The sequence below is a fragment of the Bos mutus genome, chromosome 12 (assembly GCF_027580195.1).
Source record: "Bos mutus isolate GX-2022 chromosome 12, NWIPB_WYAK_1.1, whole genome shotgun sequence".
Taxonomy (NCBI): domain Eukaryota; kingdom Metazoa; phylum Chordata; class Mammalia; order Artiodactyla; family Bovidae; genus Bos; species Bos mutus.
The window spans coordinates 52960803-52987827 of NC_091628.1; the positions used below are offsets into that span (position 1 = coordinate 52960803).

General features: G+C 39.4%; 1 protein-coding gene across 1 annotated transcript in view; it reads right to left on the reverse strand.

Annotated features, from left to right (window-relative positions):
* Positions 1-399: 399 nt before the first annotated feature.
* The window catches only part of EDNRB (endothelin receptor type B), a 31718-nt gene continuing 5092 nt past the window's right edge, over positions 400-27025 (reverse strand). Inside the window, exons 3-8 of the mRNA XM_005902818.3 lie at positions 11741-11853; positions 11427-11631; positions 9661-9810; positions 5503-5636; positions 4828-4936; positions 400-2912 (exon numbers count right to left, since the gene is read on the reverse strand). Coding sequence (XP_005902880.1) covers positions 2778-2912; positions 4828-4936; positions 5503-5636; positions 9661-9810; positions 11427-11631; positions 11741-11853 — 846 coding nt within the window. The 3' untranslated portion in view covers positions 400-2777. The remainder of the gene's footprint in view (positions 2913-4827; positions 4937-5502; positions 5637-9660; positions 9811-11426; positions 11632-11740; positions 11854-27025) is intronic.

Genomic DNA, 27025 nt, shown 5'->3' on the forward strand with positions numbered 1-27025 from the left:
CTTGTGAAATGAAATGAGTGATTCCAAAATCTCATTTCAGCCTTTCACCTTTCATCTATGGTACAGTAATAATTAGACAATGAAATGCTCCCCAGGCAAGAAACCAGAGGTAGAAAGACATAAGGTGCCATTGGCAACTATCAATCAGATAACCTCGGAAAATTGAATGTGTATATGTATCTGGTTACTCGCAACAATAAACCATTAACAGAAACTTGGCATTTTAATTTAAGAACTTTCATATTTTCTTGACGGTTGTGTGTTTAACATAAGTAATGTCCATTTGTGACATTTATATTTCCTTTAAACTTTAATACTAAATTAGTGTTTAATAAATTATTGCTTGAGCATTGAAAAAATAAGCTGGTCTTTTTCAAAAACAATTTAAATTTTTATTGATTTTGTTTACATCATAAAGAATTAGCAACTATAGTAGTTGCCACTTTAAGTGACCTCAGAAAAAACAAAATATATAATTATTTTACATGGTTATATTACAATTTTATAAAGTTAGTTACAGCTTACTCATGCTTTGTTATAAACTGTATTCCTTTGGCCATATGTTGTAAGCTATCAATACTAATGCACATCCATATTAGCAAATATAAAAGAAAATCTAAAAGTGTTGTAAGTCTTTTAAGCTTTACAACCATGTTAACACTACTTTTGTCCATTGTTATATTATGCAGTCCTTAATACTAGAAAATATGTTTGAAAATTAAACGGTAGCTCCTTTCCCCATATTGATTTTATTTATGCTGAGAAATCATGTTTGTTTCTTACCAACCTTTGTCAGTCTGTTAAAATTTTGAATCAACCATTTTTAGAAAAGCTACTGAACATGCTGCTGCTGCTGCTAAGTTGCTTCAGTTGTGTCCGACTCTGTGCATGAGTTCATTATAAATAATCATGTATATACTTTCTGAGTGCAGTTTAAAATTTGACAAGATGTTTACAGCCCATGATTCTGACACAGAGAAAGGGCACAGTAATGTAAATGAGGAAGAAACGAAATGAAATTGTCACAAAATGAGCTCAAATTTAAATAGGAATAAAAAAATCCATCAACAAACTGAAAACAGTAGTGACCCAAAGTTAAAATAAGATCTGGAGTTTAAAATGTCTTTTGTGATGACAAGGATCTGAAAATGTGATTAGGAAGACATTAATAAACAAGACTGTGATGTGTATATAAATTCCATGTGGCATATGAATCCATGACTTGTCTTTCCTTTCTGGCATTGTTGGGTTTTTGGTATCATCACCTTAGGTGCTGGAAAGCAGCATTGCTCATTTATTCCCAACATGTGGCTCTGGGTTACCAAAAAAAAAAATCAGAAACTGTGTTATATTTTAAGACAGAGTTAAAGCTCTTGGGCCCAATTTGTTCCTGAAGCCACTCTGAGAACATTGCACTGTGTTTTGCTGGAACAGAATCAGGACCTTTTGCATTGATGTAAAGGGCAATGACGAACATCAGGCTAAGAATGGGAATCTGTCCCCATGGGTCTCCTCCCGCCCCATCTCATTTCCTCTGTCTTCCGTTTTCCTCTCGTACATACTTTCACACACATCTCATCTGAGTTAACCTAAGGCACTTTGCTGGGGAGATGAAAGAATTCGGCAAGAATGCACAAAGTTAAAAGGTTCTTAACAGTCTCATATAGCAGCTTTGCCTGTGACAGGAAGGCACCGCATCCAGAACTCGTTTCTATTAGTTATTTACAAAAATAATGTAAAAGTTAGTAATAAGTTTTAAAGGTGACTGTTGCACTGACTGTAATAGCTATGCTCTTAGAGACAGTATTTTAACTATCACATGGTACATATGCCAGATATCACCTTAATTGCAGAGAAGATGCTGCTGTCTCCTTTGCCATATGGTCAACGCTCCAGGCAACTCACATTCTGTCCATGATGGGGTTACTGGCATCTCTCCGTTGTAAAGGTATGAACACCGGGGCCTGCCTCTGTTTAATCATCTACACGTTGTGTATTGTAGCGAAGTATTTACAGATGACAAAACTAGATGTACAGCTTTTAAACTACAGTGGTAAAAGAAGATGCTTTAATAATCCTCAAAAAAATTTGTAGGTAGTCCTTTCTTTGCCAAGTACACGAATAGGCGATTTCAAAGCATTGTTTTGGGATGGCATTCCAAAACTTCTCTCTCTGTCCCTTTGTGACATTTGATCTCATCTGAATGTAAAGTTGCATGATTTTCAAAAACCTCAGTCTGTCTGATTCTCCCTCCTGATCATTTAAATACATCTCTAATGTCAAAAATACACCAGCTGAACTATTTTCACATGTTGTTTCCAAATATAATCCCTACCAATGGTGTGAAACTTTAAAAGATTTTTTAAAAATTTCATCTACAAATTCTGTTTTGCAGTGACACATTTTTCCTTTACATCAGATTCACCTTAATTTACAAAAATAAACATCTTTCACAGGAATTCTGAGTGAACTCAAGTTAAATGTAAGTGGTGTGTGAATAGACCAGAAGTTCTGAAGAGCTATAATATAGTGAAGTGCTAACTGTAAAGAATTAAGTGCTTTCACAATAAGGCTTTCTTAATTCTCACTGCTTGTCTTCTCATGCTGGAAACAGCTCATCAAACGTCATGTGGAACTCTTGAGTGTGAAGAAAATAATCACTCTTACATTTGTACATTGTTTTGTGCAAACACACACGTTGTTTTGTTTTACTTTGGCAGATACCTCTTTGTTTGAATGATTTCTGTCCAAAATAAAGAAAATGAATAATCCTTCTTTCAAGATGAGCTGTATTTATTACTGGAACGGAAGTTGTCATATCCGTGATCGTTAGCTTTGAACTTTAAGCACGACTGCTTTTCCTCCAAGGACTGTTTTTCTTCAAATGATTGGCACCAGCAGCATAAACATGACTACAGAAAGCAAAGTAACCTCGTTATAAGTTTACATCAAGTTACACTATCACAACCCTCCTCGCTCACCAGAATTCTGGCTCTCTCTGCATGAACAGCAATTCTTGGGCCACTTTCTTGCCATGCCCTCTTATTTTCCCTTAAAAACATATAACTACAGAAGTAGTATACGATAAGTGTTTAAACTAGAAGCTACATTGAAGAAAAATGTATATAATTAAACTTCTTCATCTTTTAATTAAAATGAAATAGAAAGACACTCAATTCTTGGATACTTACTCTTGATTACTTGAGGAATATTCTTAATATTTGATAAATATATAACTCAAAGCTTTTTTCCTATGCAAGTGGCAATATTACCATACCCATACATCCATAATAATCTGTAACTTTGTGGGCATCCAAATAATTGTAGCTTGTTCCCCCCATATATTTAAGTACAGAACTAAAATTGTCAGCAAAGAGATGCTACAGACCCATGTTGACGTCTTCCACTCTGAGAATATGGTGCCCTAGAACTTCACCCCTAATTCCATAGAAATGGAATGGTGGTTGACAGTGGGGAACTGAAAACAGCTCCTTTGTCCCTTTCCTGTTTACCTATTTCTGTTCACTTCTAACCTTAAAAGAACCTAATTATAGGCTTCTCTGGTGGCTCAGAGGATAAAGAATCTGCCTGCAATGCAGAAGACCGAGGTTCAATCCCTGGGTTGGGAAAATCCCCTGGAGAAGGGAATGGCCCAGTCCAGTATTCTTGCTTGGAGAATTCCATGGGTAGAGGAGCCTGGTGGGCTACAGACCATGGGGTCACAAAGAGTTGGACGTGACTGAGCAACTAACACACCCCTAGAGATTTGATCACTAAGCAATTGAAACTGACTCCTGACTTAATGCTCAACTGGGTACACAAGATGCCTTGTCTAACCTGTTGATGCTTTTCCTAGATAAAAAGAAGCGGGACTAGGTCTGAACCCACAGCAATCCCCCCAAGGGATCCTGCAAGCAGATCACTTGGCAAGATAACATCTGAAGAGAGAGCCAGATTGTCTGCCTTCCATGGAGAGGCAGAACCCAACCTTCTGCCTGGATGATTTACTGAGATTCTTCTCCCTCCATTTTTCCCTTTAAAAATTGTCATGACCGAATAGAATCTTTAGAGTCGGTCTCTGCACCCGAATCCACCATCTCCCTAGATTGCTGGCTTTTCTGATGAAAGTATTTTTCTTCTTTATTAACACTTGCCTCTAGAATTATTGGTGTATGAGCACAAGCAGCCAACCTAGGTTTGGTTACACTAAGAATAAGTGGATATAAGGGAAGGAATGTTTTATTCCATACTAGGTAACTGAAGGAGTGAATGGATGGATGGATGTTACACGCAAATGGAAGCAGGCAAACGAGGAATAATTTCACGTGTTCTGTATCCAGGAGCACTGCTATTCAATGAAGACAGAAAAGTGAAGGCAGAGCTTGAATTAAGCTGCTTTGTTTGACTTGTAATTCTCACCTGTGTATGAAAAAGGAGCCTAACATAGTTATAATTAGGAGTGGGCTACCTAGTCCAAAATCTTGCAAAAAGGGAAATAGTGCATTTAATTCATGTGTAGCTCTTATTTTATCATGTGAGAGCATTCATATATCAATGCATGTAATTTTTTATTCATTTTCTGAGTAATTCTATGAGTAAAACTGATTGGTTGAGGCAGTAGTGAACGGTTGACTGGGATTTGTAGGGAGAAATCAATTATAGTGATTTATGAGCAAAATTTATATTTAAACAATCATCTATCATGTAATACAAGGGAAAATTATAAAACAATTGACTAGATCTCTCTGAATAGAAATGTTAATAGTTTGTAAGGGTTATATTTGATACCAGATTACAAGGGTTTTTGATTTTCGAATACTGTCTTACCTTAAAGCAGTTTTTGAATCTTTTGCTCACCAAATACAGAGCTATTGGGTTAATACAGGAATTCAGGGAGGCCATGTTGATGCCAATGTAGTCCAATACCAACAAAAAGCTGCAAAAATAATATGAAAATTTATTTATGTGCTATGAGCACAAATCCTTTAAAGACTTTTGTGCTTTATAAATTTAAAAATTACCCATTTGTAGTTATTTTAACTTTATCACTAGTCTTTGCTGATTTTGATCTCTCTCTCTCTCTCTTTCTCTTTGCTTCTGTCTCTCTCTTTCTCTTATTCTCTGTCCCTGTCATATCATTAACCGCTATTCCCACTCCCATGCTCAATTCTCTGCCTTAAAATGAAATATATTTCGTAAGTGCCCAGGCTGTCTAAAAAAGAAAGGATTTACAAAGTGCAATGGAGAACCAGATCTGGTATTTTCAATCATGCACTCACTCACTTGGACAGCCCTGGCTCTCCATTCTCAGCGTTCTCCAAAGCTCCCCTTACTTCTCCATTGGAAATAGAAGTAAAAGTAAAAAAAAAAAGTTGGGGGGCATCTTAAATTGCTTTAGGATTAGAAAAATGGTACTCTCTCTTCCTGCCAATGAAAGGAATCAATGGAAAAACTTCTGAATGGCATTTATTTACACAACTATTTCTATTTTACCTTACTTACCTTAAAAACTCACATCTACGGGGATCATGCTGATCATAAAGAGTGAGCTTCAAAATCCTGCTAAGATGAAGAGGAAGCCAACACAGAGCAAAGACAAGGACCAGGCAAAATACTGTTTTGGCCACTTCCCGTCTCTGAAATAAAACCACAATCAGACTCTGTAATGGATGGCTCATTATAATCATAGCATTCTCTCTTTCCAAAAAAAATGTTTAATACTGTTTACAAAAAGTCAGTGGCATTTGTAAAAATTCAGGATACAGAGTTTTAAACTAAATAGTTACTGTGAATTAGAACCTAAATGAATAGAGACTCATCTTTTTCTTTAAACTTTTCATTTTGTATTGGGGTATAGCCAATAAGGAGAAGGCAATGGCACCCCACTCCAGTACTCTTGCCTGGAAAATCCCATAGACAGAGGAGCCTGGTGAGCTGCAGTCCATGGGGTCGCTGGGAGTCAGACACAAGTGAGCAACTTCACTTTCCGTTTTCACTTTCATGCATTGGGGAAGGAAATGGCAACCCACTCCAGTGTTCTTGCCTGGAGAATCCCAGGGACAGGGGAGCCTGGTGGGCTTCCGTCTCTGGGGTCGCACAGAGCCGGACACGACTGAAGCAACTTAGCAGCAGCAGTAGCATAGCCAATAAACAATGCTGTGATAGTTTCAGGTGAACAGCAAAGGGACTCAGCCATACATATACATGAATCCCTTTTCCCTCAAACTCCCCTCCCATCCAGGCTGCCACACAACATTTAGGAGAAGTCTATGTGCTAATATAGTAGGTCCTTGTTGGTTATTCATTTTAAATATAGCTGTGTGTACATGTCCATTTAAACCCCCCTAACTAGCCGGCCCTTCCTCTCATCCTAGAGATGGACTGGAATGGGTGAATTTAACTCAGATGACCATTATATCTACTACTGCGGGCAGGAATCCCTCAGAAGAAATGGAGTAGCCCTCATGGTCAACAAAAGAGTCTGAAATGCAGTACTTGGATGCAATCTCAAAAACGACAGAATGATCTCTGTTCGTTTCCAAGGCAAACCATTCAATATCACAGTAATCCAAGTCTATGCCCCAACCAGTAATGCTGAAGAAGCTAAAGTTGAACGGTTCTATGAAGACCTACAAGACATTTTAGAACTAACACACAAAAAAGATGTCTTTTTCATTATAGGGGACTGGAATGCAAAAGTAGGAAGTCAAAAACCACCTGAAGTAACAGGCAAATTTGGCCTTGGAATACGGAATGAAGCAAGGCAAAGACTAATAGAGTTTTGCCAAGAAAATGCACTGGTCATAACAAACACCCTCTTCCAACAGCACAAGAGAAGACTCTACACATGGACATCACCAGATGGTCAACACCGAAATCACATTGATTATATTCTTTGCAGCCAAAGATGGAGAAGCTCTATACAGTCAGCAAAAACAAGACCAGGAGCTGACTGTGGCTCAGACTATGAACTCCTTATTGCCAAATTCAGACTTAAATTGAAGCAAGTAGGGAAAACCACTAGACCATTCAAGTATGACCTAAATCAAATCCCTTGTGATTATACAGAGGAAGTGAGAAATAGATTTAAGAGCCTAGATCTGATAGATAGAGTGCCTGATGAGCTATGGAATAAGGTTCGTGACATTTACAGGAGACAGGGATCAAAACCATCCACATGGAAAAGAAATGCAAAAAAGCAAAATGGCTATCTGGGGAGGCCTTACAAACAGCTGTGAAAAGAAGAGAAGCAAAAAGCAAAGGAGAAAAGGAAAGATATAAATATCTGAATGCAGAGTTCCAAAGAATAGCAAGAAGAGATAAGAAAGCCTTCTTCAGTGATCAATGCAAAGAAATAGAGGAAAACAACAGAATGGGAAAGACTAGGGATCTCTTCAAGAAAATCAGAGATACCAAAGGAACATTTCATGCAAAGTTGGGCTCAATAAAGGACAGAAATGGTATGGACCTAACAGAAGCAGAAGATATTAAGAAGAGATGGCAAGAATACACAGAAGAACTGTACAAAAAAGATCTTCACGACCCAGATAATCACGATGGTGTGACCACTGACCTAGAGCCAGACATCCTAGAATGTGAAGTCAAGTGGGCCTTAGAAAGCATCACTACGAACAAAGCTAGTGGAGGTGATGGAATTCCAGTTGAGCTATTTCAAATCCTGAAAGATGATGCTGTGAAAGTGTTGCACTCAATATGCCAGCAAATTTGGAAAACTCAGCAGTGGCCACAGGACTGGAAAAGGTCAGTTTTCATTCCAATCCCAAGAAAGGCAATGCCAAAGGATGCTCAAACTACCACACAATTGCACTCATCTCACACGCTAGTAAAGTAATGCTCAAAATTCTCCAAGACAGGCTTCAGCAATATGTGAACCATGAACTTCTGATGTTCAAGCTGGTTTTAGAAAAGGCAGAGGAACCAGAGACCAAGTTGCCAACATCCGCTGGATCATGGAAAAAGCAAGAGAGTTCCAGAAAAACATCTATTTCTGCTTTATTGACTGTGCCAAAGCCTTTGACTGTGTGGATCACAATAAACTGTGGAAAATTCTGAAAGACATGGGAATACCAGACCACCTGATCTGCCTCTTGAGAAATTTGTATGCAGATCAGGAAGCAACAGTTAGAACTGGACATGGAACAACAGACTGGTTCCAAATAGGAAAAGGAGTTCGTCAAGGCTGTGTATTGTCACCCTGCTTATTTAACTTATATGCAGAGTACATCATGAAAAACGCTGGACTGGAAGAAACACAAGCTGGAATCAAGATATCCGGGAGAAATATCAATCACCTCAGATATGCAGATGACAGCACCCTTATGGCAGAAAGTGAAGAGGAACTAAAAAGCCTCTTGATGAAAGTGAAAGAGGAGAGTGAAAAAGTTGGCTTAAAGCTCTACACTCAGAAAACAAAGATCATGGCATCCGGTCCCATCACCTCATGGGAAGTAGATGGGGAAACAGTGGAAATAGTGTCAGAATTTATTTTTCTGGGCTCCAAAATCACTGCAGATGGTGACTGCAGCCATGAAATTAAAAGACGCTTACTCCTTGGAAGGAAAGTTATGACCAACCTAGATAGCATATTCAAAAGCAGAGACATTACTTGGCCAACAAAGGTCCATCTAGTCAAGGCTGTGGTTTTTCCTGTGGTCATGTATGGATGTGAGAGTTGGACTGTGAAGAAGGCTGAGCACCGAAGAATTGATGCTTTTGAACTGTGGTGTTGGAGAAGACTCTTTAGAGTCCCTTGGACTGCAAGGAGATCCAACCAGTCCATTCTGAAGGAGATCAGCCCTTGGATTTCTTTGGAAGGAATGATGCTAAAGCTGAAACTCCAGTACTTTGGCCACCTCATGCGAAGAGTTGACTCATTGGAAAAGACTCTGATGCTGGGAGGGATTGGGGGCAGGAGGAGAAGGGGACGACAGAGGATGAGATGGCTGGATGGCATCACTGACTCGATGGACGTGAGTCTGAGTGAACTCCGGGAGTTGGTGATGGACAGGGAGGCCTGGCATGCTGCGATTCATGGGGTGGCAAAGAGTCAGACACGACTGAGCGACTGATCTGATCTGATATGTGGAATCTAGAAAAACGGTACAGATGAACCTATTTGCAGGGCAGGAATAGAGACACAGACACAGAGAAAGGATGTGTGGACACCAAGCAGGGGAGAGGAGGGTAGGATGAACTGGGAGATTAGGCTTGACATCAATGTACCACCATGTGTAAATGGATAGTGGGAACCTGCAGTATTACACAGAGAGCTCAGCTCAGTGCTCTGTGATGAGCTAGCTGAGTGGGATGGGCGGTGGTGAGAGGGAGGTCCAAGAAGGGGGGGATCTATGTATACATACAGCTGATTCACTTCACTGCACAGCAGAAACACAGCACTGCCAAGCAATTATACACCAATAAAAAATGGTTTATCTAAAAAATTGATGGCTCTTTTTACATTCCTTTAGATTATGTAGGGTATCTCCAGGTAGATAGTATAAACCATATTAAAAATATCAGACTAAGAAAAAGGAATTATGCTCTAGTATATGATACTTTTAGTTTATTATCACTACAATTATTTTCATATTCATAATTGGAATTATAATCATGAGTCAGCAAATATTTCTATTTCCTTACCTGTTTTAAGTGATCATTTAAGGCAATTTGCATACCACTCTTCTTTCTCAACATTTCACAAGTCATCAGGGTATAAAACAATGCAGTGATGGCCAGTGGCAGGCAGAAATAGAAACTAAATAGCCACCAGTCTTTAGCTGTCTTGTAAAACTATGGGGAAGAAAGGATGTTATAGTTAATATTCCTCTGTAAGAAAATCTTACATATCAGATATTAAAAAATGCTCATCAAGGAATAATCTTCTAAAGTAGATCCATTTTATAAATACTATGTAGAATCTTTCAGTAGAATCTTTATTCTACTATGTAGAATTTTTTGTCTGCTGAACAAAAAATTAAATTAAATGAAACAAACTTTTCCTAAAAGGTGTTTCAATTCTCTAAGGCAGTGTGCTATAATTATATATAAAAATGTAAGCAATTGGGCAAAATTGATAACTCAAATATTTTTGTCTTCACACAAGTGAAAGGAACTTCTTGTGTGAAATACCACATCTTGATGTGTAAAGATATTCTAGTGTTTTGGGGAACTTCTCACTTTTTAACAAGTTTGTTTCTGGGGAAAGCAGGTAGGAAGAGGTCTATGGTAATCATTTAGCTCAGGAATGTATACATCTAAGCTATCAACTAAAAATCAAAATTGCTTATAAAATCACTTCTCTCTTACTCGTTCTTTTTTCCTTTTCCTTTTAAAGACTGTTGTTCCAGATACGTCTCTGTTGGAACAGAAGTTATGGAATCTATGCAGTACTTTGGGCTTCCCAGGTAGTCTTATGGTAAGGAACCCGCTTGCCAATGCAAGAGACATAAGAGATGCAGGTTCGATCCCTGGGTGCAACAATCCCCTGGAGGAGAGCACAGCAACCCACTCTAGTATTCTTGCCTGGATGATCCCATGGACAGAGGTGCCTGGTGGAGGTGATCCATGGGGTCGCAAAGATTGGGACACGACTGCGACTTAGCGCACACCCATGCAGTACTTTTTCTATTGCAACTAATAAGAAACAAGGAAACGGCATTTTCATTTTCAGTTTCCCATTAAAGCCCCTCTTTAGTCTTTTGTTTATCATGATCTATACACATATACATAAAATCTTATATAAACTTATGTGTAAAATAGAAAATAATTATTTGTGACATTTGGACCCACTCCCTTTGCATTAACTTCTCCTCACCCTTTCTGTTGGGAAGAGCCTTTTTTACTTAGGGTCTATTTTCCGATGACCAGCATTGCTATTTTTCCCCATTCCCTAATTAAACACTCTTAAATAAATAGACAAGATGAAGTTCTTTGCAATAGCAGCTTTCCCTTTAGAGAGAGGACAAGCTTGTCATTCATACCAAGATTCATGGAGTCACATAGATTTCTACCAGTCTGTCCATACGAGGGACTTCTCCTTGATCATTCCTTTAACCACACACTGCCTCCAATGACTGCTGTGTTGCTTAATGCAAAATACGTTGTAGCTGCCAGTTCTTATGTGAATTTGAGTCGGAAAGCTATAAATTCCAATCGATTCTCTTATGTCAACTTGGCTTATCTGTATTCCTGAGAATCAGGGAATTCTTGGAGAAGTAATGACCTAGCTTCTTGCAGCATGGGTCATTAGTCCCACTGTTAACCCTGAGGTCCTGGGACCTACACTTTTAATTTATGCCAAGGATAGTCATAAATCAATAATTTCCCAAGAAGAAGAGATTGGGGGAAAATAGCTAAACATTTATAAGGCAAGAGCAGAAAAGGGAAAAAAAAAAAGTAAAATTTACCTGCATAAATGCTGTTTTCTGAGTGGGATGGAGCAAGCAGATTCTCAGTTTATTTCCTATGTGATCACTGGTAATTATATCAAAACCCACAGCCTCAGGGACAGCCAGAACCACAGAGACCACCCAAATTAAAACAATTTCTACTGCTGTCCATTTTGGAACCCCGATTCCTTTAATCCGACTCCAAGAAGCAACAGCTCGATATCTGAAGAACAAAACAGAATCAATTGCCAAATTACAGTTTACTTTCTAAGTAACGTAGCAACCACGAGGATCGTGGTCAGGATATATGTCGCTTAGATACATGCTCTTACCTGTCAATACTTAGAGCACATAGACTCAGCACAGTGATGCCCACGGAGGCCTTCTGAATGAAAGGCACCAGCTTACACATCTCAACCCCAAAGGGCCAGTCCTTGGCAAGCAGCTGCATTGAGGAGACACAGAGCTCTGTTAGGGAGATGTTCACAGGGTGCTCTTGAACTGTATGTATTACTTAGTGGAGGTAAATGAACTTGTGGAGTGAAATAACAAATTTCAGTTCTTATTCTTTTTCTCATGGACTCCTCTGAAAATCATCTGCATTTGTTAGATATTTGGAACAAGAGAGTGGGCTGGCAATCATGAAAGGGCAGACAATTCAGGAGAATTAGCTACACATGAACAGGAGCTTAGGGTCAAGGTATCTTCTACTGCAGGGCCAACAGGGGCCAATTGCTTAAGTTCTCCTTACAAAAATGGGAAGCTGCTGTATAGCACCAGGAGCTCAGATTAGTGCTCTGTGATGATCTAGAGGGGTGGTATGGGGAGCAGTGGGAGGGAGGCTCAAGAGAGAGAGGATATATGTACACATACTGCTGATTTGCTTCATTGCACAGCAGACACTAACACAACATTGTAAAACAATTATATTCCAGTTAAAAAAAATTTTTTTTAAATTGAGCCTGTAGTGCTGAAAATGCCTCTCATACTCTTATGAAGTCTCCAATGCTCAGTTGATGGCCAAATCAAAATAAAGATTAATCAAAAATAGGTGAAAAGTATTCCTTTAGACTACATGACTCCCTGGGCTTCCCTGGTAGCTCAGCTGGTAAAGAATCTGCCCGCAATGCAGGAGATCCTGGTTCAATTCCTGGGTTGGGAAGGTTCCCTGGCGGAGGGATAGGCTACCCACTCCGGTATTCTTAGGCTTCCCTGGTGGCGCAGACGGGAAAGAATCTGCCTGCAATGCAGGAGACCTGGGTTCTGTCCCTGGGTTGGAAAGATCCCCTGGAGAAGAGAGTGGCAACCCACTCCAGTATTCTTGCCTGGAGAATCCCCATGGACAGAGGAGCCTGGTGGGCTACAGTCGATGGGGTCGCAAAGAGTTGGACACGACTAAGCGACTAAGCACAGATGACTCCTATGGAGAGCAGAGTGTGTGTTCGTGTACTTACTCTTCACTCTGGCCAACTGCACTGTCAGTCAGCACACTGTTCAGCATGTGTTCAACACAAGGCACCCTTTTCCTTAAGACTTCACCTGAGTCCGTCCTTCTCCAAGAAGGCTTTCCCCCAACAGATCCACTTGGCTAAAACCTTTACTTCTCTTAGCTCTTATTCAAGTCTCATCTTTTCAATATGACCACACTGCTAAGGATAGGAAATGGTCAGGTCTCCCCATCTCCGTCTTTCTACTCCACTTTCCTTTACACCTACAGCACTTATTAACTCCTACTGTGTATAGTATAATATACTTGTTTGTTTTGTTAAGTTTTTGCTGTCTGCAGCCCCTAGCCTATCAGACAGAATACAACTTCTGCAATTGCCTAGCACAGTTTCTGACACACAGCAGATGCTTAAGTATTCAAGTCCCTAAAATACATAGGCACTGGTTATTCAGTGAGCAAAATGACTTAGTTCTTGCTACTGTACATACATTTCTATTTCAAACTAACTATGCAGCTATCTTCTGTTAAACTCATGATTTTCTTTTGTAGGACAACTGGGTATGCCCCACACACAATGTAAATGAATCACATTAGGTAAACATCTGGGTCAAACGTTTACGCAGTTTGAAAAGAAACTGTTTTAAATCTACCTATGAGTGTTTAGAGTTGACTCATTGGAAAAGACTCTGATGCTGGGAGGGATTGGGGGCAGGAGGAGAAGGGGACGACAAAGGATGAGATGGCTGGATGGCATCACTGACTCAATGGATGTGAGTCTGAGTGAACTCCGGGAGTTGGTGATGGACAGGGAGGCCTGGTGTGCTGCGATTCATGGGGTCGCAAAGAGTTGAACACGACTGAGCGACTGAACTGAACTGATGTGTGTTTTAATGTTTTAAAGAATAAACTTCCAAAGTTGAAAACTAGTTTGAAACATAATTAAGTCTTTCCATTCTCCTACTTGTAATGTTTCTTTGTAGAGTTAGTCATGCTGGGTAACTGTTTGGCAACTAGAATGGCACCCAAACCTGAAACGTGTGTCTCAGTATGAATATGACTTGGAGCTCCAGCATGAGACCAATTTCACTTCTAAGGCAGACGTGAAAAATTACACCGACATGTAGACAAATGTTGGCAAACTTACAGCAAATATGCTTTTTCTAGGGTCGGAAAGCCTGCATGGCCAGGCAGATCACACAAGAGTGAAGGCAGCCAGGTGCAAGAGAGTTACTGGTGTCAGGAAATAATAGAGGGCAGAGGGGTCTGGGCTAAATCCTGTCTAAAAGGAACCTGTGCTAATAAACATGATGTGATTGTTGATAAGAAATCCCCAATACCAAAATATCTTGATTTTTATCCCCAAATGTTTATATAAAATCTCATAATTTATAAAAATTGTCAACTAATTCAAATTTTTGAGAAAACAAAAACACTAACAGATAATAACATCATGTTAACAAAATAATTTTATGTGTCGGACCAGCCTCTAACTTGTGACCTCTGGATTAAAATGGGCTGGCTCATAACTCTGCTTATTCATTTATTCATTCAACAAACATGTATTCAATACTCACCATGTGCCAACACCATTTGGAGTATGGGGGCCCATTAGAGAACAAGGCAAACTCCCTGCTCTCATGAAGCTTACAGTCTAGTGAGGGAGGCAGAGAAAGAACACACAAATACTTAATATGGTGTTCACAGGATTTGTGGCAGCTGATGCGAAGAGCTGACTCATTAGCAAAGACCCTGATGCTGGGAAAGATTGAGGGCAGGAAGAGAAGGGGATGAGATGGCTGGATGGCATCACTGACTCGATGGACGTGAGTCTGAGTGAACTCCAGGAGTTGGTGATGGACAGGGAGGCCTGGCATGCTGCAGTTAATGGGGTCACAAAGAGTCGGACACGACTGAGCGACAGAACTGAACCAAGAAACTGTAATGAAATTTGGGGTGCTTTCTTGTTTTAAAGATAGTTTTGATGTGGACCATTTTTAAAGTTTTTATTGCATTTGTTACAATATTGTTTCTTCTTTATGCTTTGATTTTTTTGGCCATGAGGCATGTGGGATCTTAGCTTCCCAACCAGGGATCCAACCTGCACCCACTGCATTGGAAGCAAAGTCTTAACCCCTGTACCACCAGTCAGGTCTCTCTCACAAGAGGCAACCTTCAGTAGGGATTTGACTAAAATAAAAGAGTAAGCCATGCAGACTGTACTCTAGGCAGAGGAAAGAGCAAATACAAAGGTCCTGAGATCAAAATAAGCCTAGTGAGAGGAGATGAAAAGAAGTTTCTTAAAGCTGACTGGAGTGTTCCAGACCAGTCTAGATGTAGTTAGAGGGAGGAGTGTGATTTTTTTTTTTTTTAAGGAAATCCATTGCAATATTTTGAACAGGGAGATGGCATCATCTTATTTATGTTAAAAAAAAAATCACTCCAGGGATTTCCCTGGTGATCCAGTGGTTAAGATTTCACCTTTCAGTGCAGGAGTTGCAGGTTTGATTCCTGGTCAGGGAACTAAGATTCCATACGTCTATGGCTAATAAAACCAGAACATAAATAACAGAAGCAATACTGTAACAAATTCTACGAAGTCTTGAAACAAAGTGGTCCAAATTAAAAAAAAAAAAAAAAAACAACCCTTCTCATTCTAAAAACATAAAAAGATCACTCTGGGTGCTCAAAATAGACTAGAAAGTGGTATGGCAGACTATGAATGGACTAGATAGACAATGACAGACGACTAGAATAGTCAAGAAAAGAGGATTTGATGAGAGATCATGGGCTGAAACTTGTGGTGCCTTGCAACTGAAAGGAATTGATTACAGACAGGATATATTTTGATAACAGAGCTAGCAGGACTTGTTGATGGGTTGGATATAAGATGTGAGGAACCAGAAAACTCAAAGAAGTTGATCGTATGAATGGTGAAGACATTGACAGAAATGTAGAAGACCCAGGATCCCACAAATCTGAACCAGCTACAAGCTCGAGGTGGTTTAGAAGACTTGTCAATTACCCTTGCAAACATAATAAAAAGATTCCAACCAGTTGAAAGAATCCTTCCAGACACAATTTGGTATAAACTACTGCATCTAGGTGATACTCTTTCTAATCATTCTGTCTTTATATGTATCAGAGGGGGAAGAAAAAGGAAAACTGACATTTACAGTGGGTTAAGGACTATTCTAAGCCATTTACCTATGGTATATCATTGAATGCCCAAAGCAATCCTATAAGGTAAATTACTATAAACTGCATTTTAATAGGTTAAAAGACTTAGAGGTACTTAGAAGTTTATTAACTTGCTGTGTTGGTTTTTTAGGGCTCCCCTGATGGCTCAGACAGTAAAAGAATCCACCTGTAATGCAGGAGACTTGGGTTCAATTCCTGGATCAGGAAGATCCCCTGGAGAAGGGCATGGAAACCCACTCCAGTATTAAACATGCCCACAAATTCTTCGACAGTCCTCCCTTCAAAAGGTGAAGCTCATTTCCCTCCCTTTGAAGGGGGGAGGGTACTTAATGATTCACATTTAGTGAATAGAATGTGGTGGGACTGATGATGCCTGACATCTGAGACTAGTTCATAGATGGCATTATGGGTTCCTCCTTGCTCGCTCTTGGATCATTGCTTTGAGGGAGTTGCCATGTCAAGGAGGAGACTCAAGGGTCCCTGTGAAGAGGCAACATGGCAAGGAACTGAGGCCACCTGAAAACAGCTGGCACCGATTTTCCAAGTGTCCAGCCTTGGACAAGCCTACTCATGACTGCAGCCCCACCAATAACTTGACCCTCCTGAGAGACCCTGAGTCAGGACAACCCAGGTCTCCCACACTGCAGGTGGATTCTTTATCAGCTGAGCCACCAGGGTAGCCCAAGAATACTGGAGTGGGTAGCCTATCCCTTCTCCAGCGGATCTTCCTGACCCAGGAGTTGAACTGGGGTCTCCTGAATTTCAGGTGGATTCTTTACCAATTGAGCTACCAGGGAATATATCTGTCCTTGGTCACTCACTTATGTGAGGCTTCCTGTGTGGCGTTTGTGGTAAAGGACCCACTTGCCATTGCAGGAGACATGATATTGTGGGTTCGATCCCTGGGTCAGGAAGTTCCCTTGGAAGAGGGCATGGCAACCCACTCCAGTATTCTTGCCTGGAGAATCCCATGGACAGAGGAGCCTGGAGGGCTATAGTCCATAGGGTGGCAAAGAGCTGGACACAACTGAAGTGACTTAGCACGCACACACATGCTCACTTAGGTAAGTAATAGATAACTCCCTGGCTATTTTATTCATCTAATGTCCAAAAATTCAGATCGTTTCAAGTATCTTATTGTCTTGAACAATCTCTAAATATGCAAATGTGAGTGTCACAGGGTACAGTCATTAGATGAGTCAAAATGAATGAGTGTCTGGTCACTGAAGAGAGAGATGTCTGGCCAATGAAAATGAGTTCTGCGTTGAATCCAGGCTCTGTTTTGAGGTTATTATTGCTTTTGGCTCAGACTGGACATTGGATGATTGCTTTTCATACCACTGGGAGGCCTGCAGTCCAACCTCTGACCCAAGTTATCACAGGGGACAGGGAAACACAAACTGAAAATTGTAGCAATTCTCTTCAAGTTCAACACAGAGATAGTCAGAAACTTAATCACAACCGACAGATTACAATTTTCTAATCTACCCTTCCAAAGGAAAAGAGACTGCCAAAAAACCCTTCATGATTTCAATTCAGACATGAATGCTGCCAGTCCTGAGAGGCCACAGAAGGTGAGGGATTGATCGCCCATTTCTATTATTTTGTAGTCAGAAGGATGACTTTGGCAACCTCTGCTTCTCTCATCAGAAGGCTTTGTGGAGACACTGAGAAGCCTGATCTCCTGTGACATAGACCATGCGTACTGTTGATGCTCATCTCTGTCTAAATGGCCTCCATCCAGAATGTCTTGGCAATTTAGGGCTTGGAGCTTATTAAGAATGCAAAGACATTAATCTCTTGCCCTGAGTGGAGGAAAAGCTGTGAACTTAAAAGAAAAATCAATCTCAACCAAGATGCCACTTTAAAATTTGGTGAAAGAATGTTCTTAGAGGTTTTCATAATTCTTGGAAATTATTTCACTATTTCTTGACAAAAATAATGACACCCAGTGCCTATAATCTGAAGTTCAATGATTCAGTTTTCCTTTTGGTAGAGGAAACTGATTCTCTTTTATTGCAAGAAGAAGCAAGTCTAACTTTAAACCTAGCAATAATACATTCATATTTCTTATTTGCAGTTTTTGTCATTCAGTTAGATAACTTAAGGGCAAAATCTGAGTATTGAAGACAAATTATGCATGTAATCAAATCTCTCTGATTGCAAAAAAAAAAAAAAAAGGTCAGGGATCAATATTGTTTCTAGGTCCCTGCCACCTAACTTAAATGTTTGGGTCCTGTTTAAAATTAAGTTTGAATACATATTACTTACTATTTATCAAATGCGAGCCAGTCAGAAAATATTCCCGTTACTGACACTGGTTTGCAATGGTGATGGCTCATTTGAGAAAGAGCCTTTGTTAGTATTGGTCCTAGGAGCAATGCAGTGTCCATCTGACAAATGATAGCCTGTCCTCAGGCTTGCCTCTTTCCCCTAAAGCTTCTACTGCTCTGCTAGCACATTTCTTTTGTATAAATAAATACAAATAAACAAACAAATAAACACTGGATTGAAAACAGTCATGGTCATACTGACTATAAGATTTCTACTCAAAGATGCACATGATTTCATAACTTTATGTTGAAACAGCTGTTTGAGAAAGAAAAAAGGCAACAGAATACTACAAAAGTTCATATCATATTGTATAATTGTTTTTATAGTACATAGTTTATACTATGTACTGTATACTACTATAGTATATACATATTTTTATATTACATAGTTTAAAAAATTTCTAAAAGGATAAATAGTGTGAATAGAAAATCAATGTCTTTTCTTTAAAGGTATTGCTAAATGAGTCCTACAAAATCTTTCCAACTGGGGAAATTTATATTTTCCAATTCTCTTTTTTAATTAAAAATTACATTCTTGACAAATTAAATGGAGAAAATCCTATTAATACATACCATTCTTAATACCCAATGGAATCTAGACCCTCCTGCCTTCAGTCTTTCCCAGCATCAGGGTCATTTCCAGTGAGTTGGCTCTTAATGATGAATGAATGAGTTCATGGATGAGTGAATGAACTTGATCATAAGACAGACATCTTGTATTAAGACTTGTCATGAGCTTTTCAGTTCCCATATTTGAAACAATTCTTCTGAGAATTGAGATAACTGTGCTTACTACTGATTGACTGATTTTGTAGTGTCTAGTCCAGGTCCTCCTCCCTACCAGATAGATCAAGTCTTCTTGACACATAAAGCCAGGGCCTCCAGAAATGAGGCGTTGGCTCTTCTCTGGGAGTTCCGCTTGCCAAGCAGACAGGAAAAAGTGGAAAGCAAAATTCCTTCCCTTCCCTCTCTCTCTCCTCCTCAAATGTGTCACGGAAATGACTGGTATAAAACAGAACCCACTATTTCTCACTATCTGCTGGGATTCTATGCGGTGTGTTATTTGTAAGCATGGTGGAGATGAATGTGGAAAGCACAGAGATGCTTTTAGGAAGGTGGGTGAGCAACGCATTACAAGTGACAACCAGGGTTACTTTGCCAGACTGCTGTCTGTTCCATCTGGTGATGAGCTGTGAACATTTCTTTCAAATGACTGATATTATAGAAATATTTTTACAGTCAGAGTCAAAAGAAGGAAATAATGGAGTGGCTGTGTTTCACAAGTTTGGGGAAGGGTGTATTCTTCTGCTTTTATCTGTTTCCTGTGGCAGATAAGAGTTTTTCTGCATTTGAACTGGCGTTTTCATAAGATAAGACATCCTCATTCAAGGATTTCCCATGTCCGATTGATCTCCCTTTCTTTTTTTTTCTTTAATTCAAACTGGAGCTCTGTGACAACCTAGAAGGGTGGGGTGGGGAGGGAGGTGGGAGGAAGGTTCAAGAGGGAGGGGACATAGGTATACCTATGGCTGATTCATGTTAATGTTTGGTGGGTACCAACACAATATTGTAAAGCAACTATCCTTCAATTAAAAATAAATAAATTTAATTAAAAAATACAGTGAGAATTAAAGCTGCTGGTAAAGTGCACAGAAAATATTTACTTGACTTACATGGTACTTGTGCCCTGGGGACAAATATCAATTACAAGTTCCATCTTACATCCATTAAAATGCAGTTAATCACTTAAAGAATAGGCCAAAGGTGCCATTTAAATAGACTACAGTATGAACAGCACCCCCTGGAGTTGTGTTAGACAGAGACCCTGTCCCAGGAATCTGTTGTGTGCACTCCAGCAAAGAAAGGGCTTTCCACTGCTCTGAAAAGATTCCTAGGACTGGCTGAAATAGATGAATGACTCCATTAAAATGAGTTAAGTTTCCTGAAACAAAAGCTCTAAGAGCAGCAAAGAGACAGAATAAAAAGATAAAAAATAAATATGTCTTAGGAGTAAATTAACTTCACTTTAAATATATATCCCTTCTCAGGTTACAATGAAATTTATTTCCACATCTGTAACAGGCCAGTAAATAACTGGATGGCTACTCTTCTATGATCTGAACCTGAAAACTTATCCTCAATTTGTGCTTAAAAGCTTTCATTGACATGTCACATATGTTGAAAAGATTCAACTAAGAGCATTAAGAAATGCTATTCACAAGTCTAGCTTTATGGTCAGATTCACTTCTCTGAGCTGAATCTTCTAAGATAACTGTGACACCTGAAGAAACAAAAGAATTATAACCTGATGATCTCATGGCTCAGAAAGTGACTCTCAAACTTAATAAATTCAACAAATCTTAAGTCATTTCATGTCTTACTTAAACCTAATTCTATCCAGAGAATGGTTTACAGAATAATCTGTGCTTAGAAAACATTTGATTACTATGGAAGTCAAAAGCTCTTTAATATAAATTAAAACATTGCATGAGGGGGAAGGCGACATATAGAACCTAACACCCAGAGAATTGGGTTACTCCTTTCTGAAAAGTAAAATGAAGCTAAGGAGGAGAGAAGTAGAAACACAAGGGTGAGAAGGCACGAGTATGTCTGGAAAGGAATCTTGGGGACAAAATGCCTCAGTCAACTTTGCTGACATATTTCTTTTTCTTTTTTTTTGATGTGGACCATTTTTAAGGTCTTTATTGAATTTGTTACAACATTGCTTCTGTTTTATGCTTTGGTTTTTTGGCTGTGAGGAATGTGAAATCTTAGCTCTCTGACCAGGGCTCAAACCCATACCCTCTGCACTAGAAGACAAAGTCTTAACCACTGGACCCCCAGGGAAGTAAGTCCCTGCTAATAATTTCTGACTCAAGAACAATCCTCATTCTCTCTTTCTTCTACCACCCCATTTTGGCCATTTTCTTATTTCTTTACCAATTTCACCAGAGGATCTTTTAGGAAAGACAAATAGTAAATCTCTAAAATAAAAGCATTGGAAAGAAAAAAAAAAGTCTAAAATTAGAGAATTTGCTGGCTAAGGTACATCCATATACCATGCTCAGCTATCTCCTAGACATAACCAACCTCTTCTTAACTTTGCAAAGTCCTCAAAGAAAATGCTTCACATCATAAATTATATCTAGAATCGCATTTCAGCTCAGGCTCTATCTGTCAACATCCTTGAAAGCACTTAGTCACTTATTAGCATTAGGCATGTTTCTCTAAAGATCATCAATCATTGCATATTAGCTACACAGTGAAAACCTTATTTGGTTTTCTTTAGAGAATGAAGACCCTGGCTCCCTGGCTTCGAAACAACATGGTCTTGGCTGTATCATCCTCTTGTACAACTATGGAAATACCTTCAGTCTTGAACGATTCATTTAAAATAAGCAAAGAAAAAAATGTAAAGTCTTTGATAGATAAACCTTACCATGTTGAAAGAGACATTGCCCTGACATTTTAAGAGCCTTAGATTTATGGAGTGACCGAGTGACAGATCAAAGGCAAACACAAGAAGAATCATAGAGTTAACCCTGGGAAACCTTCCATTGTCCATGGCCAAGGGTTTGCCAATCACTTTGTCACAGGCATCCATGGGCAAAATGTGAAGCAATGAATCAGAACTAGGAAGTGTTGCGTTTCTGGGTTATTTGACATCTGCTATTCACTTTTCACTTTCATACATTGGAGAAGGAAATGGCAACCCGCTCCAGTGTTCTTGCCTGGAGAATCCCAGGGATGGTGGAGCCTGATGGGTTGCTGTCTATGGGGTCACACAGAGTCAGACATGACTGAAGAGACTTAGCAGCGGCAGCATTGACCTCTTATTCTGCAATGGCCAATAGCCTCATATATATAGAAAAAAGAACAAAAATCTCTTCTTTTTCATTTGGACAGTTACAAAAATATGAGTAGAACGTCTGTCAACAAGCATTTGTCTGCGGTTGACTGTTACAGGGTGTTGGAGTGTTAGTTATATTTATTAATTGACTCAAGGTTATTCAAAACAAATAGTCTTACTCTTTATTAATACTTTTAAAATGTTACTACTTCAAATATGATTAATTGGTGGTCCTTAAATTTTTTTTTTTTAATTTAAATAAAGGAATCTCAGAAGTATCTAGGTTCTGTTCTGGGTACAAAATGCTTCTTCTACTAACATATCTCTGTGCTCAGTTGTGTCTGACTCTTTGCAATCTCATGGACTATAGCCTGCCAGGCTCCTCTGTACATGGAATTTTCCAGGCAAGAATACTAGCATGGGTTGCCATTTCTACCTCCAGAAGATCTTCCTGATCCAGGGATCAAACTTGTATCTCCTGCATTAGCAGGCAGATTCTTTACGGCTAAGCTGCCGGTGAACCCTAACATATCTCCAGATATTACTAAAATGTCACTAAAATATCACAGTTACTTAACTGGACATATCAACAGTATTGATATCTTGGGCAAAATTAGACTCGCCTACTCAATGGCAGGGGCTTCCCCGGTGGATCAGCAGTAAAGAATCCACCTGCCAATGCAAGACACACTGGTTCAATCCCTGAGTTGGGAAGATCCCCTGGAGAAGGAAATGGCACCCCACTCCAGTATTCTTGCTTGGGAAATCTCCTGGAATGAGAAGCCTGGCGGCCTACAGTCCTGGGGGTTGCAAAAGAGTCAGACAGGACTCAGCAACTAAACAATGACAACCACCACCTCCATGATACCTTTACTTCTTGTGTTGCTCTATACACATAAACTTCCATTTATTAATCAGAGAAGTATAACTTCAAAAGTTAAAATTTGATGGTGTTCTGTTCACTTCTACTTCTAACTACGAAACTAGTTAATCATACACAGACTTGTTAAGTGCTAGAAGTAGTCTAAGATTGAAAAGTGAGAAAGGTGCTTTTGATTGAAATATAGCTTTGATTGTGTCCCAAGCAGGAAAGCCTGACTATCTGACAGTCACTACAAGGTCATTTCACTCAAAACTCATTTGAGGGTTCAGTGAAGCAATTCCCATTTTGACATACCAGCATTTTAATGTTACATGTATTCCACCTGAAGTGGTTAAATGTTAAAGATCAGTAGTTTTTGCCTCTCAGACCTAGGAAGGCAGCTTCTTTGCCTCCAACAGTGGCCTCCAAAGTCTTAACAATAAAACCATCTAGAGGCACTCGAAACAGGCCACCAGCTTAATTTTTAGAAAGCTCTCCACCGCCACAAGATTATACTTGGATCCTTATCAAAATAATGTCCATGTAGATATCTGTCATCAGTTTTTAAGGAAATTTGTTTTCAAATGCAATTTGTGTGTGTGTGTGTGAGCTCTGTTGTGCCTGACTCTTTGCAACTCCATGGACTGTAGCCCACTAGGAAAAAAAAGTCCATGGAATTTCCCAGGTAAGACTACTGGAGCAGTTTGCCATTTCCTTCTCCAGGGATCTTCCCGACCTGGGGACTGAAACTGCGTCTCATACCTTTAGGCTTTTTACCAGTAGGGCCACTGGGACGATACTAAATGCTATTTGCTTATATATAGAGGAAACTATATTTCTATTATTTACTATATTTATGTTAACTATATACATCAACTCAGTTATCCATGTAAATACAGCACAAAGAGAATGAATTTGTTACAATTTAAAAGTTCAATATTTGCTCAAGCATTTTTAACTTCTTGAGATGTTAAGAGAAGTTGAAGAAATTTTCAATTCAAGGCTTTAAAAAATATCACTGCTAATCCAAACCAAGCAAACCAACTAATCAATCAATCACTAACAACACATAAAACTTCACAGCATCTATAAGTACACTCAGCTCTTCCTATGCAACTTTGACATTGGTGCTACTCCAGGATTCTATAGAACATCTAGATTATTTCATTCATTTTAGTCTTACAAGAAGGACACAATAAGTAGTTTGTGAATAAGGAGAGATTCACCCTCCCATGAGATACTTAAAACACTAGTCTGTGGGTCAGTGCATACATAGCCCATATAAATACTGGCATAGTGATTCACGTTCTATTTTAGAGATAGATATTGATACATATATATGTGTGTATATATGTATGTATATGTGTGAATATATATATATATATATATATATATATATATATATGAGGGTTCCCTTGTGGCTCAGCTGGTAAAGAATCTGCCTGCAATGTGGGAGACCTGGGTTCGATCCCTGGGTTGGGAAGATCCCCTGGAGAAGGGAATGGCAACTCACTCCAGTATTCTTGCCTGGAAAATCCCATGGACAGAGGAGACTGGCCGGCTGCAGTCCATAGGGTTGCAAAGAATTGTACTTGTCTAAGCAGCTAGCAGTTTCACTTTTAACTTTTCATATATATATGAAAGTGAAAGTTGCTCAGTCACGTCCGACTCTTTGTGACCCCATGGACTATACAGTCCATGGGAATTCTCCAGGCCAGAATACTGGAGTGAGTAGCCTTTCCCTTCTCCAGGGGATCTGAGCCACCAGGGAAGCCCATATAAAGGTGGCTTCTGACCAGGGCTCTCACCAGAGCTCCTGAGTCAGGGAGGAAATACTGATAAACAGATGTTGTGGGAGACTCAGCAAACTGAAGCTCTAAAAAGGTTTCAGATAATCATGTGAAATGCTGGAAATAAAAGCTTATTTCTCCTTCTCAGCAACACACACTGGGGTTGTCACTGTATTGCATAAGAACATCCAGATGAAAAATGAAATGCAAGCATCCAGAAAGGATGTTTAAAAATATGTAAGTATATATGTATATATATTAATATGTGAATATATTAAATGTTATAAAAATATGTAGATAAGTAGAGAGGTGAATATCACTGGTTACAGTACCTGGTACAATGTAACCAAGTAATAAATGTTATTAGAATGTGTATGAGTGTATGTGTGAATAAGAATGGAAACTGTTTTTTTTTATTTTAGCTTTTGCCATTATAAGCATGACTACAAATAACATCTTTGTATAGCTTTGTAACATCTTACACAAACTCATGATTCAAACTAAGAGTACAACAATAACTTTGGGGGTCAGTATAGCAATGTCTATCAAAATTACAAAGGCACATATCCTTTGATTCAATAATTCTAATTCTAGAAATTTATCCTTCAACTATAGTCACACATGCGTACAAAGCCATACAAAAAAGTTATTTGTAGTCAAGTTTATAATGGCAAAAGCTGAAAAACAAGACAATTTCCATTCTTATTCACACGCACTCTCTCACACATTCTAGTAACATTTATTACTTGGTTAGTTTTACCAGGAACTGTGACCAATGATATTCACCTATCTACTTATCTACACATTCTTATAACATTTAATGTATTTACATATGAATATGTATAACCATATATGTGCATGTGTGTGTGCTCAGTCGCTTCAGCCCTGTCCTACTCTTTGCAACCCCAGGGATGGTAACCTGGCAGGCTCCTCTGTCCATGGGATTTTCCCAGCAAGATTACTGGAGTGGGTTGCCATGCCTTCTTCCAACTGATTCAGGGATCAAACCCACGTCTCCTGTGTCTCCTGCATTGGCAGGAGGATTCTTTACTGCTGAGCCACTGGGGAAGCCCATATACACATACACTTATATATTTTTAAAGGTCCTCTTTGGATGCTTGCATTTCATTTTCATCTAGATGCTCTTATGTAATACAATGACAGCCCTAGTGTGTGCTGCTGAGAAGGAGACACAGCTTTTATTTCCAGCATGCTTACATGCCTATCTGAAGCCCCTTTTAAGCTTCAGTATGCTGAGTCTCCCACAACATCTGTCAATCAGAATTTCCTCCCTGACATAGGAGCCCTGGTGAGAGGACTGACTCTGTCTAGAAGTTTCCAGAGAACAGTTCCTTGAAGGAGTTGAGGCAGAAGAGACACATGCCCTGAGGTTTGTCAGCGCTCATAGCAGCCCCTCCCTGAAAAGTCCCATCCCGTTTCTACAGCTGCATCAAGGAGCACGGCTTTCAGCCAAATCTGTGACATTTTGTGGTTTGTCAACTTTATTGAACTCTAGAATTACTGAACTCCAGATTAAGTTACAGATTCATGTTGAAGTTTCGATACCCTGGGTAAACCAATAGATGACTTGCAGTATTATATGAACCTTCAGAAATTGTGAATGTATATTATATTATGTATTAATTATAATGCTCAGATAATGGCACCCCACTCCAGTACTCTTGCCTGGAAAATCCCATGGACAGAGGAGCCTGATGGGCTGCAGTCCATGGGGTCGTGAAGAGTCGGACACGACTGAGCGACTTCCCTTTCATTTTTCACTTTCATGCATTGGAGAAGGAAATTGCAACCCACTCCAGTGTTCTTGCCTGGAGAATCCCAGGGATGGGGAAGCCTGATGGGGTGCCATCAATGGGGGTCACACAGAGTCAGACACAACTGAAGCGACTTAGCAGCAGCATCAGCAGATGGTATAGAATCCACCTGCAACATGAGAGACTCAGGTTGGATCCCTAGGTTGGAAAGATCCCCTGGAGAAGGAAAGGGGCTACCTACTCCAGTATTCTTGTCTGGAGAATTCCATACTGGTCGGCATGAGGTCAAAAGAGTTGGACAAGTGACTAATACTTTTTCTTTCATACATAAATTATCTATTTATATATTAATTTATATAGCA